The sequence below is a fragment of the Miniopterus natalensis genome, chromosome 14 (genome assembly GCF_054644295.1).
Source record: "Miniopterus natalensis isolate mMinNat1 chromosome 14, mMinNat1.hap1, whole genome shotgun sequence".
NCBI lineage: Eukaryota > Metazoa > Chordata > Mammalia > Chiroptera > Miniopteridae > Miniopterus > Miniopterus natalensis.
The window spans coordinates 27,649,314-27,668,321 of NC_142094.1; the positions used below are offsets into that span (position 1 = coordinate 27,649,314).

The 19,008-nt window shown below is 43.8% G+C and overlaps 1 protein-coding gene across 4 annotated transcripts in view; it reads right to left on the reverse strand.

Annotated features, from left to right (window-relative positions):
* Nucleotides 1–727: 727 nt before the first annotated feature.
* Nucleotides 728–19,008, reverse strand: part of ARID5B (AT-rich interaction domain 5B) — a 168,994-nt gene continuing 150,713 nt past the window's right edge. For 3 of the 4 annotated variants that reach the window (XM_016220762.2, XM_016220764.2, XM_016220765.2), the window contains 2 exons: nucleotides 10,421–10,619; nucleotides 728–6,811 (listed from right to left, as the gene is read on the reverse strand). In XM_016220762.2, the coding sequence (XP_016076248.2) occupies nucleotides 4,658–6,811; nucleotides 10,421–10,619 (2,353 nt within the window). In that variant the 3' untranslated portion in view covers nucleotides 728–4,657. The remainder of the gene's footprint in view (nucleotides 6,812–10,420; nucleotides 10,620–19,008) is intronic. The other variant, XM_016220763.2, reaches the window with a different exon arrangement.

A 19,008-nucleotide genomic window follows, 5' to 3' on the forward strand; every position in this document is an offset into this window, starting at 1 on the left:
TTCCTGTAATAAGCCACATTTGTTTCTGCCTCGGGGCCTTTGCACGTATGGTACCCTGTACTTGGATTAGTCTTCCTCCAATTCCCTCTCATCTGGTCAACTGATACTTACTCCTAATGTATCAGTTGAGTCACCATTTCCTCTCCATGTATCACTTTAGTCATCACACTCCTTTTCCCCAGTACTAGGTCAGGCCGAGGTTTTATATTTATACAGGTGACTATTTGGTTCTCTCTCTTTCCCGTAAGATTAAGCTCCAGAGGCAATATTCACCTTTCACTCACCATTGTATTCCCAGCTCCTACTGCTATGCCTGGCAATTGAGGCATGAATAAATCTTTGTTGACTGAATAAATAGTGATTTTTGTTATCTGCCAGGAGAGGAGTATGGTATACAAAGGAAGCCATGGACGGAAGAGCCCTGGGTTCAAATCCTGACTCTGCCAATTTGTTATCAGGTGATCTTGGGCAAGTTGATTGACCTCTCTACGCTTTAGTTTTCTTCGCAATAAAATGGGCATAGCCATATTTACATGGCATTGTGAAGATTAAAGATTCTGTGTGCCAACTGGGCACTCAGTAGGTTCTCAACAAACTACAGACCTCACCATCACCACCACCATTATTATTACTATGATCCACTTTGGAGACAACGGGGTAGAAAATACTCTGGCAAGGCCATGGAGCTTCTCAGGAAGAAGTGACAGATTACTCAGACACAAAAGGAAACAGATAGTAACATTTTTTATTAAATATTACAGTGGATCAAAAAGTACAAAATATCTCTTGCCTGCTATGTGATTGGGAAACTATTGGCACGTAATACAGTATCAAAAGCAGTAATAAGTACAATTTGGAAAACATACAAAATTGAGTGTTTATAGTTGGCTCAGCATTCTTCTGGTAGTGTTTAAACTAATGCAAAGGTTACTCAATAACCTCTCCATTGGGAAACTATATAATATCACTGGGCCATGTTGCTATATACAAATAATCACCTTACAGAGCAGAGGTTACATAGCTGGGATCACCAAAAGTATACAGTATTTACAACACAGGAAAATTTAAAAAAGTATAAACAGCCAAGAGATTATGCTGCTATTCTTCAGACATATTTCAACCATGGGGAGACAAGCAGAATATCAAATACATCAACAGCCAACACTGGAATTTAAGTGCTCAAGATAATCATTGCAATGGTGTGGGTCTCACCAGGGAAAACTTGTTCCCATTTCTCTTTAAAATTGGGACAAGAGTAAAACTGGACCAGATGGGACTTGGCTGACCACCACCAAATGTGACTTTGTGGGACACAAGTGAAGAGAAAGAAATGGTTCTCTTTGAAGGCACACTACATAAAATATTTTTGTAGGATCACCTCGAAATTTCCATCAGACACACCAACACAGTGAAATACAGTACTTGAGAATTCATGCACCAGGTCAGAAAGTTGTAAAGTCAACATTGAGTTTTCACAAACCCTTCTGTATATGCCCTGATAAACAAGTGAACTTAAGAGCTTCTAGCTAGTAAATAAATAAGTCAGTCCTGTGGCAAATATTACAAGTTCCAATCACTTAGTAGGAGAATACTTAATTCTGAAACTCTGGCTGTTTTTTCTTTCTTTCTTTTTTTTTTTTTTTTTTTTTTTATGTTGAGTTGCCAAAAGTTAAACCAGAAGTTGCATGGAAAAGCTTTTAAAAAAACATTATTTAGAATCTCCAAATCTCCAGTAAATCACGGAGTTAGTGCATTTTGAATTGCAACATTTCTTGGAAGCCACACTCAGTAAATAGATTTATGACTCCACTGCCAATTAGATTCCACAGTTTCCTTTGCAGAACTACCAATAACAATGGTTTGATTGCACAAAGAAAGGCTTGTGCAATTCCATTCAATAATAAGGCCCCTTGAACTCAAACAATGCAAACAAAGCCTTATTTAAGACTTTTTAAAATGTAGTTCTCAGCCAGTGAAGAATTCAATGGTCTTTTTGAAAGATTTCCAAGATCTCTGTTCAGAGTTTTAAAACAAATAACACACTGCTTCTGTTGGGAATGCATGCCCCCATTTCTCTTTATTTGTCCTGATGTTTTTGCCGAGGGTATGAGCTTCCTCAGACAGAAACAGTGAGTCTCCTCTTGGAAGAAATGAGAAAAACAAAAGCTGGACTATGTTAACATTGTTTGAAAATGGTGTGATCGAATTCCAACATGATGAAACCAGACTGAAATCATCCCAGTGGGGAAAACAAATGCCCCATATTCCAAATGGATAGGTGAGCTCCACCAGGGACAGACGGCCCTCCGCTTTCTTTGAGAAACAGACTCATAGAAACCACGTGCGATCTAGCCCGTGTCCGCTGCAGAAACACTGGCGGTTGCTCTATCTTGCATGTCCTCTGATTGTGTGACCATCCAATCTAGTGCAACTTTCTTCTTTCGGTCCTGGCTAGCGCTTCGCCAGCTGGAATTGAGATTCTTTCCCCCCTCTATCTTGTGCAATAGCAGGATAATCTGCACTCACACATTTATAATCTAAATTCTACTAGTCTATCTATGGTTCTATTAAATATATATATATTATTCCACAGGAAGGTAAATAATTAATTGAAGCAAATGGAACTCTTAACACTAGATCTCTACATTCTTTTGTTTCCACCTTTGGATATTAAGTATGTTACATTGAATATTTGGCTTCGTATCATGGAGACATTTCAATACAAATGCACGGCATGCATGGCTTCGTTTAAGAGCCGCAGTTTCATTGTTTACCAGTTTTGAGTATTTTGCAGTCGAGTTACCTATTTAGAGGTTGAAAATTGTCATCAGTTTTCATAGAATTAAATATCTCAGAGGTAAAAGACTTGGTTAACTATGGTTCTAATGTCTACTGGTAGTGTTGGGGGAGGGGAGGGTTGGCTGGGGAGTTCATCAAAGCATTCTTATCAGCAGGGATGGGACTTGGAAAGAAAACCACTCTCTGTTATCGACCGACCTTGGACACACTTAGAAAATGCATCCATTTTGATGTTACCTCTTGGCAGCAAATGGAACAGAGTGGCAAGAATGACAATATACATTCTCCACATCTTTTTTGACTGCTTGAACAGCTTGACGGTTTCTTTCCAACAATGAAATAAATTATAAAGCGGGCTGTATTGCCAGGTGGTTACAGAACATGACACCAACCACCGTGAGTGCGTGCATATACGTAAAAGTCACGCCCAAGAAGCCCAAAGAGGATGGCTTTCTTTGGAAATGGGTAATCCAGTATGCCAATTATCCCCCAAGGTATGGCCTGGAAGGTTCTTCTTGGGAACATCAAGAAACCAATCTGCTGAAGGCAACGTGACTACCTATTATTCCAAAGACCGAGGCCCAGGGAAGGTACCTGGAGCATGGCCTCCAGCTGCTCCTTTTCTTCCGCAGAGTCGAGGTCTATCCTCTTACCAACCCCCCTTCCCCTGCTGCTCAAAGGAATCAGGGCCAACACCAATGTAAATCATTTTGGCTCCTGTTCTAATTTCTGAAATTCCTAGAATATCTGTGCAGCCCACAAGTATGTCCTCTAGACTCTGTTGTTATTCAGCAGCTTGCTGCCAGTGAGGTTTTTGTTTTTATGATTCCTCTGGTATGTAGGACAGTTTCACAGCCTAGATAAGGTAAGTACAATGCTCAATATTTTCACATAACCCAATACTTCAAAGCAAAGCATTTGGTCGGGTAAGCAGTGTATAAAGCTCTTTCAACTATGCCATTTATGAGGAACAAAGTCCGTGAGTTGCGGATCTGCAAAGGAGCGTTCTTTGCACTATGGCGTGCTCAACTGTTTCTTTCTCATTTGTTCCACTAGAATCAGTTGCTTCAATTTGTAAACAATTAACTTTACCACCCAAAGCTGCTCAAAATGATAAGATGTGGGGGAAAAGAATTACAAACACACATCAAAAACTAAGACAGTCAGTCAGCCTTTAAAACAAAACAAAACAAAACAAAACAAAACAAAAACAAAAGACCTGCAAACAAAAGCGATACTGTTTAATTAAAAAAAAAAAAAGACAAAGAGGAACTGGGAGAAGATGGAACTACCTGTATATAAATTAGGTGAGCAAACAGTGATACGGGTAGTTTTAAGAAGCAAATATATACAGTCAATTTAACAGTGTTTACTTCTCTGGATTGTTCAATAGTGTCAAAACGAAAGATCTATTGAAGTTTCACTATACATTGCATTGATTGAACCTTGGAGAGTTTTATGAAAACAGGGGCTTCCCTTGGCATACGTTTGCCAGTCTTCCTGGCCCCTTCCTTTGAAATGCCTGCCCCTTTTTTTTTTGCCCAGATTGTTTCCTGACCATCGGAACTCAGCCGGGGTCCTCTAAGTTCTTCCTGGACACGCATAAATCCCTCCACAGGACCCCCGTGCGAAGTGAACCATCTGGGGCGCGAGGGCGTCCGTGTTGCAAGGGACTCAAGACTGACCAGCCAAGGCTGGTGTGGTCCCAGAAAAATCCGGTCTGTTCACCTCCCGCTCCGGCCGCTTTGGCTGCAACCGATTAGAAGAAACACTGGCTTCTAATTCTACAAGCCATCACCCCGGGGTAAGGAGTGAAGCTCTCGGAGCCACGCCGGTGGGCTGCAGGGCGGAGCTGGGCCTACAGTTTTGTGCTGGGGTGTACCGACGACAGCTGAGAGGATGGGAAGGCAGCTTGAGGGTTTATAGCAGCTAAAGGGTAAATGCTGTTGTGCAAAAGGTCCCCGTACGAACCTCCTACAGGTGTGGCCGTGGCCAGGTGTCTGTACAGCTGCTGAGAATTGGTCGGCGACGTGAAAATTCCTCTCTGCATCACAAGCGAGTGGAAAGCCAGGGGCTGCATGAGTGGAGAGAGCACAGTCTGGTTTTTCAAGTACTGCAGAGAGTGAGAATACCCTGCCGGGAGCCTGGAGCTGAGGCCCGAGTTACACAGGCTACCAGAATACAAACCTGGGAAGACGGGGGAGGACAGGGAGAGCTTGTGGCCTTCGGACGCGCCCCCGGAGTGCCCGCCGTGTGACGCCTTGCTGCCTTCGCTCTCCTGCTCACAGGCCTTCTCCTTGCCGGAGGCCTCCTTGGATGGGTCCAGGGGAGACACCGCCCGGGCCTTTTTCCCAGCGATCACAAGGTCCAAATCCTCCAGGCTGCGCTTAATGGGACGCGCTGCACCGATGTTCTGGGGGCTCATTTTCCGGTGCAGGATAGGGTGGACCATGCCTTCCATCTTCCTGAAATTCTCCAGTCTCACGTGGTGAGGTTTTGCCGACCTTGAGAGTGCTTCGGGGTATTTTTTAGGAGCCGACATGGTCATGGGGGACACCCGACAGGCCTTGGGATGACAGTCTCGACTGTGGCTGTTCATGACCTGGAACTGGGAGACGCCCTTGCTGTCCTGGGGCCCTGGGGCTGCATGGGCCAGGCCTAGGACCTTGCCGGTGGGTTTGTGCGGGTTCTTGGGAAGGCTCAGGTCTGTTGGCTGGTCGTCCGTGGTGGCTTCGGCTGCAGCCGACTTCTTGTCTTGCAGATGTAGAGACGAGAGATAGTTCACATGGAGCTTTTCTTGGTGTTTGTGGGAAGGGAAGGAACTATTTTCCGACTCCCTGTACATGTCCCTGCACGGGTACTTGGATGACTGTTCATTGTGAAGATGGTGCTCGGTGTGTCTATAGAGGCTGTGGAGGTGAGGGGAAGAGTAGAAGTCGGCCAGGAAGCTGGGCATGTGGGAGTGGGGGAGTGCCCTTTTCTCCAAGAGTTTCTCCTTGCCCTCCTGAATCTCTTGCTTCAGGACATAGGAGTCAGCAAGGGGGCTGAGGTGGTGCTTGGAGAAGCTGCAGCGGTGGGGATCCGATCGGCTGAGTTTGTCATGCTTAAAGATGTCGCTGAGGCTCTTTCTGTCCTCGGAAGGCTTGCTCCTGAAGCTCTGCACGTGCTGGATCACCGAAGGCCGGCTGACCGCCGTGGGGTCCGCGCTTTGGCTGTGGTGGGCCTGGGACAGGCCCGAGCACAGGTCGTCCCTCGCGATCAGTTTCTTTTTGCTGATCAAAGGGGGAGGGGAGCCATAGGGGTAGCTGCTGGAGAGGCCGGCCCCGCTCACCTGGGACAGAAGCTTTTTCTTGGCCAGCGGGGACATGATGCCGGGGTTGCCCCTGGAGTAGAGCAGGGGGGTGTAGTTGAGTCCATGGTTCTCATTCATGGGCCCAGTCAGGTCTTTGTCTTTGAACATGTCAAACGACTGGACCACCAGGACCTTCGGGGTCTGCTTCAGGGCGTTGTGGATGTCGTCGCTGCCCAGCTGGTCCACCTTCACCGTGCAGTTGGCGATGTAATCTGCCATGGCGGGCACCTTGTCATCGTCCGTCTCGCTCTGGTTCGCCAGCGGCGGCTGCGTGGCGGGGAAGCCGGGGAAGGATGCGTCCTGGAGCTCATCTTCGGGGCTCTCTGTAAAACAGCAGGGCTTGGGTTCTGGTTTGGCGTCCACAAGGGCGCCGGGAGAGGTGAGAGGCTGTCTGGCAGCCCCCGGGTCCCTGTCGGGGGCCGCAGGGACGCTGGAGAGGGGAGGAGAGGGCCCCTTCTCTCCCGCCTCCTCCGCCACCTTCTCGCCGTTGGCACCTTGGTCTGTCTTGCTGTCCTTTTCTGCGTCTGCTGCAGACACCGGGGGCCTCGCTGCAAAATCCTGGTAGCCTTCCATCTTCTTCCTCACGTCCGCTGCCGGCGGGGGCTCAGGGATGCTTTTCTGGTTCAAGGTCTCTGGCTCCTTCTCTGGCTCTGATGAAACCTGGGGAGAGATTGCAAGGCAGTCAGAAGGACGCCGAGGGCACGGACACAGTCTGCTGCGAGAGAAAATATTACACACAGCGGTTTTTCTTGAAAACAGGCTTGTCAATCAGTTCACGGAGTTTCTGAAAAGCTTTATCACTCCCCAATCACAGCTCCAAACAAAGAAATCTAAATTACAGAAACATTAGGGGAAATATGCATATTCACTCGAGTCCCTCATGAGACACTTATCAAAATAGCAAAGTGCTATGTTCTGGCGGTATACAATCGTATCACTCCTTGAGTCTAATATATAGTTTAATTCTGAGGTTGTCTTCTTGTCAAATCAGTCAATTATCCAAATGGGTTTTAAATTACATGTTGTGCTTTATGACACTTTGGAGAATTTTTTTTTTTTTTTAAAGCATCTCTCTTTCAAAAATCTAACCACCCCCATGTCAACAAACAAACAACAAACTCACTATAACTCCCTGCCTTTCTTTGAGGAAGCCTATCTGGTCCTAATGTGTCCAATTGGAGGCATAAAATTATCGATGCTTAAGGGTTGGTAATTTCTACTCAGTGCCATGTGACATGCAGATAAGCTGAAATATTGAAAAACGATGCAGATGCAACATGAGCCTGTCTACCTGAGGGACAGGAGGGTCTAAATCCTTCTTGGCTGCAGCAAACTACGTTTCTATTAAATCTAAAAATGAAGCTGTCAAAATTCAGGCAGTGAGAACCACCTCAAAGACAGCTCTTCTGTTCACTGAAATAAATTGTAGTCAATGAGATGGACGATCTTTACGTGTCCCTATTGACAGAAGTCGTGGGCACAATTCGACCCATTCATTGCATTATGTAGCTGTGCAAACTTTGACCTTGGAAGGTCAGTTTAACTTTCCATCTGTGACCCAGCTGACTGACAAGCTCTTTCAAAACTTCTGTCATCCTGCCCTGACATGTCTTAGTGGAGAACAGTCCCAAAACAGTTGTATTGAACTGGTCTCCGCCCCCTGCCCCCCCCCCCCCCGCCTCCATCTCATCCCACGAACATTGTTTTTCTTTGTTAAGAAAAGAAGCTTCAACCACAGTATCATTTTCCGGTAAGACTGAGGATGCTGGTGTAGGGATGCACAGGAACAAAAAATTTTAAGGAATCACATCTATTTAATAGATATTTCTCCTTAAACTCACTTAAAGACATCCTTGTTTTTTAGAGAGGTGTTATACCTAAGAGCCTTTGCGTGCCATCTTTCACTTTCTTGTACTAATAACTGCCTTTTCCAGGGCAAATATCATTACTTGTGCTACATTAACAATCATCATTGGTCTCCTGAGCTTTTACATTACATGAAAATACAGGAAAATTTGTACAGCAAGGGAAAAAGGCAAATTGCATTTAACTGTGAGTTTCTGATGGGACTGTAGTTTGACGGGGGGCTACAGGGGATATTCAGTTCCACTGAAGTTTCAATGACCTAGGCCTTCAGTTACACGAAGTCCTACGCTTTTGGTTGTAAAATAGATTTGAGAGGTCTTTGAAAGCTAGACAGAAAAGGTAAAAGATGCTTTTTCTAGGATGGAATTTTATGATTTGCCCTCAGTATGTTAAATGGTATCTTCCCACCAGGAAACTTGCATTCCAATTACCTGAAGATGTCAGGTTTGACTAGAAGGGCTTTATAAGCCCTCTTACCGCCATTGAGTTCACTACTTCATATTGAAAACACGAAAAATTAAAAACAATTAAAGTAATGACAACGATAAAACCCTGACCAAAAGCTCCAGACACATGATTAGTGAGAAGAAATATACCTGGACAATAACAAGGGTCTCTGTTGGAAGTGGGCAACACATCTTACTACAAGGTCAACCTTGAAGAGGGTGTGAGAATCCAGGTAGTTTAATATGTTTTTTATTTTTTATTGATTTTAGAGAGAGAGGAAGGGAGAGGGGAGAGAGAGAGAAACACTGATGTGAGAGAGAAACACTGATCTGCTGCCTCTTGCATGCCCACTACTGGGGATCAAACCTGCAACTGGGCATGTACCCTGACCGGGAATCAAACCAGCAACCTTTTGGTGCATGGGATGATGCTCATCCAACTGAGCCACACTGGCCAGGGCAGATTCCGGGTTGTTTAGATAACCTGATCATAATAACCTTTCACACTCAAGACACTAACAGCTCCCTGAAGGAAACTGTTGGGATCTATAGGACAAAGGGAGCCGGAAGGCTTTAAGGGTTTCTATGGACTGTAGGATGTCTGGCTCTACTCCTGACAATGGTCATCTCCTAAGCTGATGGGCTCAGGGCATGGGCTGAGGGTTCCTTACACAATTTATAAACTAACCATGTTAAACTTCATCCCCAAAGTGGAGCCATTCAAAGGTCAGCTGGCCTCTTGGTCCTCAGTCTGCCCCCTGGTGCTTTGGCAATGCTGTATGTATGGTATCTAATAGCACTTGCTGAGCCCAAATCCTATAACAAATCACCAGGTCAACAGGATAGAGGAAGGATGAGACATAACTTGGAATTTCCTTGCTTTTGGCCATTTATGTTGCAAGCCTGCAGATGTAGAAATCTCTGTAGCCACCCCCCTCCTTTTAATTTCTAGAGCTTAAAATAATTGTTAAACAAAAATTAAAACAAAAATAGATTTCATCTTCATATTACTACTATCTTATTACACAGGATTCAATGGGGTAAATTGAATTCTAGTTAGGAGATTGTGGTGTTGTGTTGTGTGTCTTTTAAAGCAGTGTTTAATTAGGGAGTCTCTTATGTGTTCATTATAAACCTGATTTTTTAGGGGGTGTTTAATATCAGCAACAAAATTCCCTCTGGGGTTGAATCCTAGAACATGCTGTCTCCAAATGTGGCTGCTAAGATTTTTTTTTATGGGCAGCAGGGTTTTTATTATTCATGTTGAAACAGAGCCCAGATCAGCCTCCATGACTGGCTGTGTGCTGACATTAATGGCTTCTACCAAAGAACTGTCGGGGGCTGCGGGTAGCCGGGGCTTGTTTTAAAAGGTTCAGAAACTACCTGTTAACATGAGAGATAATAATGGTTTCAGAGGAACCATTTCAAAATTTCCCCATAAATAATATGTACTTAAGCTGTTTCTGAATTGGTCTCAACCCAAGGCTGCCGCTCACAGGTCAATTACAGGAGGCAAAGGAGTCCCTAAAGTTTCCAGGAAGGTCCTGCAGAGACACATCAGCCTCCTTGATCAGGCCCATCAATCTCAACGTCCCTCCCTGCTAGATGCCATGGAGCATGTGTTCAAGTCACACCACCTCCTCAGATAGACTGGCTGTGAAACGGGAAAGAAGTCACAGCTTTCAAATTGGCTCCTTCTATCTCAGAGTCGGTGGATACCCTCCGTGTTCGCATCTTTCTGGGCACCACCCTTGGCCCATCCCATTCAACACCACGCGTTGCCTTCAGCTCTGGAGCAAAGGGAAAGGGCCGCTATTTGGAGAGTTGTGAAGCTGAGATGATCTGGTTACTCAGGCTAGCACTGCAACTGTGCAGGGTCACAGCTATGGGCGCAGGGCTCCGGGACACCCCGAGGCAGGACGCCCTGGTGGCATTTCCGTGGAGGAGAGCAACTCACCTCGGACGCATCCTGGGGCTTCGGGGCGTTCTCTTTTTCTTTCTTGCTCTTAGGGATTTCATGTTTGATGCGTTTGGTTCCTGATACTTTTGCTTTATTCTCGTTTTCCTGTGAACTGTTCTCCTGTTTCCGAGGCTTGATTGGAGGCAGGGGCTTGTCTTCCTCCCCTTTAATAAACCTTTCATATGGCAGGATTAATCTAAAAAGATATCAGAAGAGATGATGAATCAGGGGGTGATTAATCAGGTAATTCCATTAGCATCGACGTTATGGGTTTATTTTCTTTTCCCAATAAAAGCAATTTATTGCATGACTTCATTTCCAGTGACGCCAATGCTTTTCTAGAAGCTTAGTCCACAGTCACCTCCCTACTCAAAACCGGCGCCTGCTGACTTACACACTTCTTTGCAAGACCGCTTTCTGGTTTTGTGAGTCTACACACCAAGGATAACAATGGAAGCATCCAAGTTTACATCATCGCCGCTGCCCATGGAACTCGGCTAAGTCCCAGCAACATCACAACAATAACAGCAACAATAACGACAGCTGATGTTTATTCATCAATCTGCCAACAACTCTTTATTGAACACCTACTATGTGCGAGGCATTGTTCTAGGCACTGCGCTACAGTAGCAAACAAAAGATTCAATGACTCTGACCTCATGAGCCTTATATTCTAGTATGTACTAGTATTTGTCCTCGGTACATAATATATATCGTTTCATGTAATCTCCATACCATCCCTATGAAGTAAATTACAACATTATTTATTATAATCATACCGGTAATAATAATAATTGTTACTATTATTATTATTAACCAATGAGACAGCTGAGGGCCAAAAAGGCTAAAGAATTTGCCTAAGAGTCACACACAGTTTGATAGAGGTAGAATTTGAACCTACTCTTGCCCATCTCCAAAGTTTTTATTTTCATCACGTCAAAATATAGACCAGACCCTTAAGATGAAGGTGTTAAAGGGAGGCAGGCACAGCACGGCTGAGAGACAGCTGTCTCATGCAGCAGCTCTGAGGGGGCAGGTGACTTCAGCATGAGGAGCTCTGGTTAGGGGAGCCAAGTAAAAGAGGGCCCCAGTGAGAAGGAAGGTGGACAGGCCGCTCCGGCCACAAAAATCAGAGGGCTGAAAAATTCAAACATTTTAATTACATAACTTTTTACACAAAGCATATAAAATTGCTCTAAAAAGAGAAACATCAAAAGGCTCTAGTTTTAATCTGTTTCCCCTTTGCGACGTAGTGCTTGATATGAAAGGAAAAAATAGCTGATGTAATTAAAAGGGATGGATTGCATTACAATCTCAGTTTCAACTTCAGTGATTAAAGTTTTTATAATGCATTTGGTATGATTAATGACTCACTGTGGGATTAATACAAGACTCAGCCTTAAAAATATGAACTTTAATACAGCAAACATAATTTGTTTTAAACAAGACAAGTTGACTCAATGACGAAAATGTACTTGGCTTATAAACAACATAAATCTGTTCAAGTATCGGGAATCCTAATAATTTTTAAACTAAGATTCCCAGGCAGAAACTTCTTTGGTTTGGGTATTTGTTAGCTATCCTGAGATTGGTTTCTACCTACGCAATTTGGATCTCAACTACTTAAACATACACAATTGTTCAGGGTTGCGAGTACAGACATGGGGACATTTGTGATCATAATATTTCACTCTTTAATAAAATACCAAGTAGATGATGGGAAAATCAAATCCCAATTTATAGCATATTAGGAACAAATTTCATTTACTGAGCATGCTCGGACAAGGTATGTGCAAGGAGGCGTGAATAATAGTTCCGAGCCCTACATCTGGCAGTGGGCCAGCCATGAAGATCAACACAGCCCATGGGGAATAGTTATCTTCAGATCCCATTACAAACTGAGTTTAAACATGTTACAGCTGCTAAAACTGGAAACTGTTCTCTCCATGTAGACTTACTAAAATAATATATGGCTGCCAAATACCTGTTTCCCACTGTAATATTACAGTTAATGTTTATATAATAAAAAGCATAACTAAGCAGAGAAGAGAGAAAAAAAGCAATCCTGTTCATACTTGAATTTATTTGTCTCATCTGTAAAGTCCCACCTTTCTCCCCAATTCCTTTTATCTGCGTGGTTCTGCCAGGGACTTGATCCCCTTCAGCATCGGCAAGTTGGGGACTTTTATCCGGGAGCAAAATGCATTGAATAGTTTAAATTGGAGAGAATATTTTAAATTAATGTCAATGAAAACATTTTCTTATTGTTGGGGCAGATAGGTTTGTTTTACTTTTGTTTGGTTGTCATGGGAATCCAAGGAGCATTGAAGTCTGGATATTTCAATGGTTATCACCCTTCTCCCAACTCCATTCTCTATGGTCACACCATGAGAGACCCTCTTCGCTGAGAAAGAAGAGTGTGGGGAGGGGGAGGAGAGCAGAAGCAAAGACTGGGGTTGAAGAGACACCCTCAGTGGGCCTCAAGGATCCCTCGCCTCGGGTTCGGCAGTCCTAGGCCAACCCAGCTCTCTAGATAGGTGCTAAGGAGGCTGTAATTTCCTTATACAATTTTGCAAGTTCAAAAGGCAGGGCAACATTTCCATTTCATTTCTTTTTTCTTTTTTTTTTTTCCACCTTCACTCAATCCAGCAGCTGGCTGGCCGACTGCAGTAAAAAATACATTGCACTTTGCTGGTCAAAGGCCTAAAGCCAGAAGCAGGAAATCTGGAATTAAATGCTTCTTGTATCTGGAAAGAGGCATGACTAAGGTAAAACTGAATCCAAACACAAGTCCTGCTTGTTCAAGGCTTCCAAAGGGAGAGAGAGAGAGCCCGAGAAAGTGTGTGTGTGTGTGGGGGGGGGGGGGGGGGCGGGGAGAGAGGGAGAGAGAATGTGTGTGTGTAAAGGTCAATTGAGTGTTTTTTTTCCATTCTAAATCACTGAAAGATAATTATAGCGGCTCAGGGAAAAAAGACTCCCAAAATAAAACAAGAAAGGCAGCAGCTAAAAGGAAACAAGTAGAAATATGACCAGCTAAGCCCCTGAAGAACAGGGCATGGTCTCGCACGGCACCCAAACAATCGCTGTTCGTGTAGTGATTTCCGTTTGCTGCAATTTTCACTGAATGTTTTTCAGTCATCCTGTCATGGTACAATACAATTACCCCACAGGATATGATCTTATCATTTGATTATTAAGAGTTTGTACAGCATAAGGGACGAAAGCTATTATAGGTTTCTGAGCATTTAAACGTTTAATGTACATGTGATAGCATTGAAAACAGGTTAGCCCATAGAAGGTCAACATTGCCCAATGCAGGAAGCTGAGGTCTGTACTATATAAAGAATTCGGTATAATGCAAAATGCCTGTGCCTGCAGATGATTATTCCTCAAATATTTGTAGTACACCAAAGATTTAATCAGTTTCTAATCTGCACAGATAAAAGCAAAAATGCACCTCAGCCCCCAAGAACTCATTACCAGGGAGAAATCTTTTCAATGGACTGCAACTCTGAGAATGCGGGTTGGGTTTTAGGTGGGTGGAAGTAATGGGGAAAAGCAGCAATATATTCATTAGAGAGATATCCACCCCCCCCCGCCATGATCTACATCTAGTCTGGGGACTGAAAGCTCGGTAGATAAATGGGTCTTTATTATTATCCAGATTTCACATTTCAGATTAGCAAAATGCTTATTTATGATGCCATTAATGGATCTGAAATAGGTAAGCCATCATGTATTAAAAAATATCATCTTTCCATAGGCATAAGATTGGTAGCAGCATGGGATTTTCTCCCCCCCTAGAAATAATACAAGAATAACATTTTCCACCCCAAAGCAGAAACAGTAGGGGAGCCTTTTGCTATCAAGGAGATTCTTATTAAATTCAGTCACTGTGAAAAGCAAGGCTTTTTTCTCTCCTCTCTTTTTTTCTTTTTTAAATAAAGACAACTTAAAATCAACCCAAATTAAAATGAACAAATCAATGGCATTATAACCTTGATTTATTAGCGTCTGAGCCACTGAATTATCATCATACAAGAAATTGCTGGTTTGAAAAGATTTCGGCTTTGTTAAATCCCAAGTTAAATAATGGTGCTCAGTGTACTAGGATTTTAGATCTGCCTCATCTGATATTATGAAAAATTCAATACATTTCTCTACAGCAGAAGTCAGGGGTCAGCAAATCTATTACTGTAATGTAAGTAATCTGGCAACCTGCCAACTCTTTCTCTCTTTTATTATTTTTTTTAAACACCAAGGCACATAATTTTATATTTACAAATTCTAAAATCCTCCGAGGCCTTTCCTCTGTTCCTCAACAAAAAGCAGCAGCCTCACGTTTGAGAAATGTACACCGTCCATGTCCTCGTCATTTGCATTTCATACAAAAGAAGAAAAGACCCTTCATCTTTATTGGCAACACTGCCCTCCCCTCCCCATAGGCAGAGGAAAAATAATGTCAAATCTCATCTGAGCGAGTAACCACTAATGTCTCCTGTATTGATTAATGCTTGCGTGGAATGACTGAACTTTTGGGCCAAAACATTTAGCAAACAGTACTTAAGAGGAGAAATGAGAATCCATCTATTTATAGAGCTCTGAAAAATGATATTATAATAATGTTCTGGAACTGATTCAATCTGGAGATTGAGGGGAAAGAAGGGGGAAATCTTCAGGGTTGTATTTGAACCTCACCCTAGTTACTTCATAGGTACTTTTATGGTACCAAGCCAGGGAAAAAAAAAAAAATGCAGGGTTGAAGATCTGCTGGTGACTGGGAGCAGAATATTTTGGGAGCAGAGGGAAATAAAGTTGGCGTTGGCCAAGAAAATGGGAGAATGCAACATGGAGAATGCTACCAAGGGCAAAGCGTACCAAGCTTTTTACAAAGCATCATTTGTATTCTATGCCAAGATACCTAAAAAGTATGTGGACGACTATTATCAACAATAGCACGTGGACACTTGTCTTCGGCAGAGCCCTTCCCTGGGAAAATGACCTGCTCACCAGGGGCTTCCTTACCTACTCAAGGGGCAGCAAAATATGAACAAAAAAACCTTTTCGAGGAGTTAATTCCACTTTCCCCTGGAAGTGGTGGCAGAGTTGTCTCTTAGGCCCCTTGATAACTCTGACACCTATCTCCGGGTCCTGGAGTGACTGTGACCCTAATTAAGCAAAGAGGAAAGAAAGGTCCATGGTGCTAAGACCCAGCAAGATGGCAGCTTGACTTCTGCCAAGGTGTAAAGTGAAAGGGACAGCTCAGGGACAATGGGTCCCTTGAATTTGAGCTACACGGGCTTCGGAGGCCTGGGTGAAAGGTGAGGTGGGAGAGTGGGGAGGAAAACCTCAGGCTGTTCTTCCACATTGGTTAAACATGACAATATCAATAGCAGCCACCATGTATTAAGTTCCTACTAACACCAGGCACTTGAGACATAACCTCCACCCTTACAAAAGGAAATACCCACAGGTATATTATTTCAACCTCATTTTATGGATGAAGAAACTGAGGTTCAAAGTTAAAGGAGTAAATGACTAGTCAAAGGCATGCAACTACTAGTGCCAAAATTTGAGCTCAAACACAGATCTGCCTGCCCCGGCTAGTCTGAGCTGCCCTCCGCTCAGCAAGGCGGCTGTGCATCTTCGTACGCTTCTCAGAAGCCCCGTTGCAGGGGAGATACTGAAATGATCACCCCTGGGTCAAGGGAAGTCCAAGCTCCTAAGGAACTCGAAGAGCGAGCACTCTCCTGTTCTCAAAGGCCACGGACCTGCGTGGAAACAAAGGGTCACCCCCCTACAACCAAGGCAGCCCTATGGCTTGGGCACTGGGCACACTAATGTTTTTACAATGTGCCTCAGCTCTCAGGATCAGGCCCAACTTGATGTTGGATGGCAAGAGAAACTCAAGAACCGTATCCTCCATGAAGTCCAGCCTGGAGCACTTACTCTGACCAAGCCTGAGGTTCCCACTGTCTCCCCAGCTAGACTGGAAGCCCCTTGGGGGCTCTGCTCCTATGACGCCTCCTTTCCACTTCTAAGAATGTGCAGATTGATGTTAGCCCCATGCCTTTCTAATGAAGACCACACTGAAGAAAGTTCGAATGCTTATTAAAAAAAAAAGGCTGACTTTATGCCCCAGGGATTAAAACACTGGCTCACAACAGAGGGCATGGACCGTAAACAGACCTAGCCCTCCCTCCCCGATGCCAGCCAGCCGAGATGGCAGCAATTCTTCTCAATAAGAAAACAATGACTAACTCAGATTCAAGCTTCAAGAGCAGATGAACATTATGTCAGGAATAACAGACAAATATAACTACAGTGTTTGCAGTGTGATTCGCATCCAACGAGTGAAGGCAGGAGTGTCTGTGTGTCAAAACAGGCCAACAGCTATGGCATTTACGTCTCATGCATGTGAAGATACCATGGATTCCAGAGCTTCTGAAATGCTCAACAATCCCCTCAAACATTTATTATTTTGATCAAACTTTGTAATAACTTGTACAAAAACAAAATGTTCCAAGAGGCTTTTGGTGGAAGAGTGAAGGATATATTTTAATGGTAAACAATTCCATTCTTTTGTCATCTGATACTTTTCTCCCCCCCTTTCTTTTTTGGAAACATGCTTTCTGAATTTTCAATAGTTCCTTTGTGAAGGCATCTGTTACTCACATAATTGAAAAGATGTTTGTGCAGTGGCATGCTTGAGAGTACAGTTATTTAATCTTAATGATAAAGCCCCGAGGACAGAAAATCATAAGTAGAAACCTCTTGTTATTTATCAAAAAGAAATGGGGCTAAGACACCTAATCTATTCTCAAATTTAAATTCATGCTTGATGAAAACTATCAATAAAACATGGGAACTGCAAAGTTTCTTAAATACAATAGCAAGGTTCAAAGGGAAGTGGGGTGGGGGAGATAGGGTGAAAACAAAAATGAGACAATAAAGGAGCTAGACAAAGAAAAACTGCTGTTTGGCGAGCTTTTTTTTTTTTTTTTTTTTTTTAGGTCAAACAAAGAACTTGCTGTAGTTTACAGCATGACATACACACTTGATTAGTTTGTGCCTGAGGGTGTTTTTACACTCAACTGTGTAAACTCCAACTTCTATTAATTACAACTTGCATTTTGAGACAAATTTAAGAATTTTTAAATAGAAATTTTTTTTTTCAAAGGCTGTTGTTTATTTTTTTTTTTAAAACAGAAACCAGTTTTTCTACTCCAGGGCTTGGCTAGGGTTTTGTTTTCCTTTTTAAAAGTTTCTGGAAATATCCAGGCATTGGAAAGTTATCAGAGCATGTTAGGCATGCTGAGTGATATGGAGGGGGGCTCTTGCTTATGAAATTACCTGAATGTCCTTTAGGGAGCAATTTCTTTACAGATGATAAGAAGCTACTCCAGGCTTAGTGTGCTTATACCCACTCAACTCGGGTCCCTTGTAAGAACAAGCTCGGGGAGGTGTGGACGGGGGAGCAGCAGCACAGCCTCAGCCCGCTTAAATCTCAGCACCTTGTCTTAGATTTCCTGGGCTGCTGGTCTTTGGTAAGGGCCACGGGGCCTTCTGTGGCTTTGGGGAAAGGGGAGATGAGAGTGCCCGGGTGGCAGTGTTGCAGAGGTGTTCCCAACAGGGTGCCCACTGGCCAGAGCCCCCATTACCAAGTTTAGAAGGAACATGCAAGTCCACAGATTGGTCAACTTTACCATGGGTGAGGATGGGGCACGATCTACTCACTGGACCTCGGGGCAAGCGAGTTAAAAGACACTGAGAAGATAAACCATAATACCTGTCTTTGGTGTATTTAATTTGGAAATTCAGCTTTAGACCGCTCCTGACAGCCCCTCCCACCTGACTTAGCTCCGACCTCCTCACACATTTCCTAGTGGAAACTGTCCTTTTTAGTTTGGATTTAACTTAATTCATTCAACCCCTAATTCCTGAGTCCCTGATATGTTTATGATGCTGTACTGGGTGCCCTGGAGAGTCTCAAAGAAATCATACTACATGGTCCTGGCCTTCAAAAAAGTTTCTTGACTGTTCTTGAGTTCTATAACTGGATTACTTTAGGCAACTTATGATGACCTATCTCAAGTTCTAACGTAACCTCTTTAAGATCCAGTTCACATTCTGGATCCTCCTAGAAGGCTGCTCATTCTAGTTGGAAATCTCTTTGATCCTAGGCTGAACTATTGGTTCATACGATTTCATCATCCCTGAGAATGTTTTGCGCATGGCAGATGTTCAAAAGACACCACTGCCCCTCAAGGGCAGCAGCAAAACAGAAAGGCAGTCGAGCAAATGGCAAATCGACCCTGCCCGAGAAAAGCTGGCCACTGGGACGGGGCTTCTTAGCCAATTTCAAACGTCAACTTAGGCTCCACTGATAGGCCTACGCTGCCCACGTCCCAAGGAGTACTATTTACCACATCTGGACCAGCTCTGGGTATTCCAAGTGACACAAATGGGAGGCATCTACACAAGAGCAAGCCAAGTTGGGCCAAGTCCCTAAATCCTGTTCTGGGGCTTGGATGACGGGAACAGGGAGACCTGGAGTGAGAGAGGAGCTTTGCCAAGCGGATGGC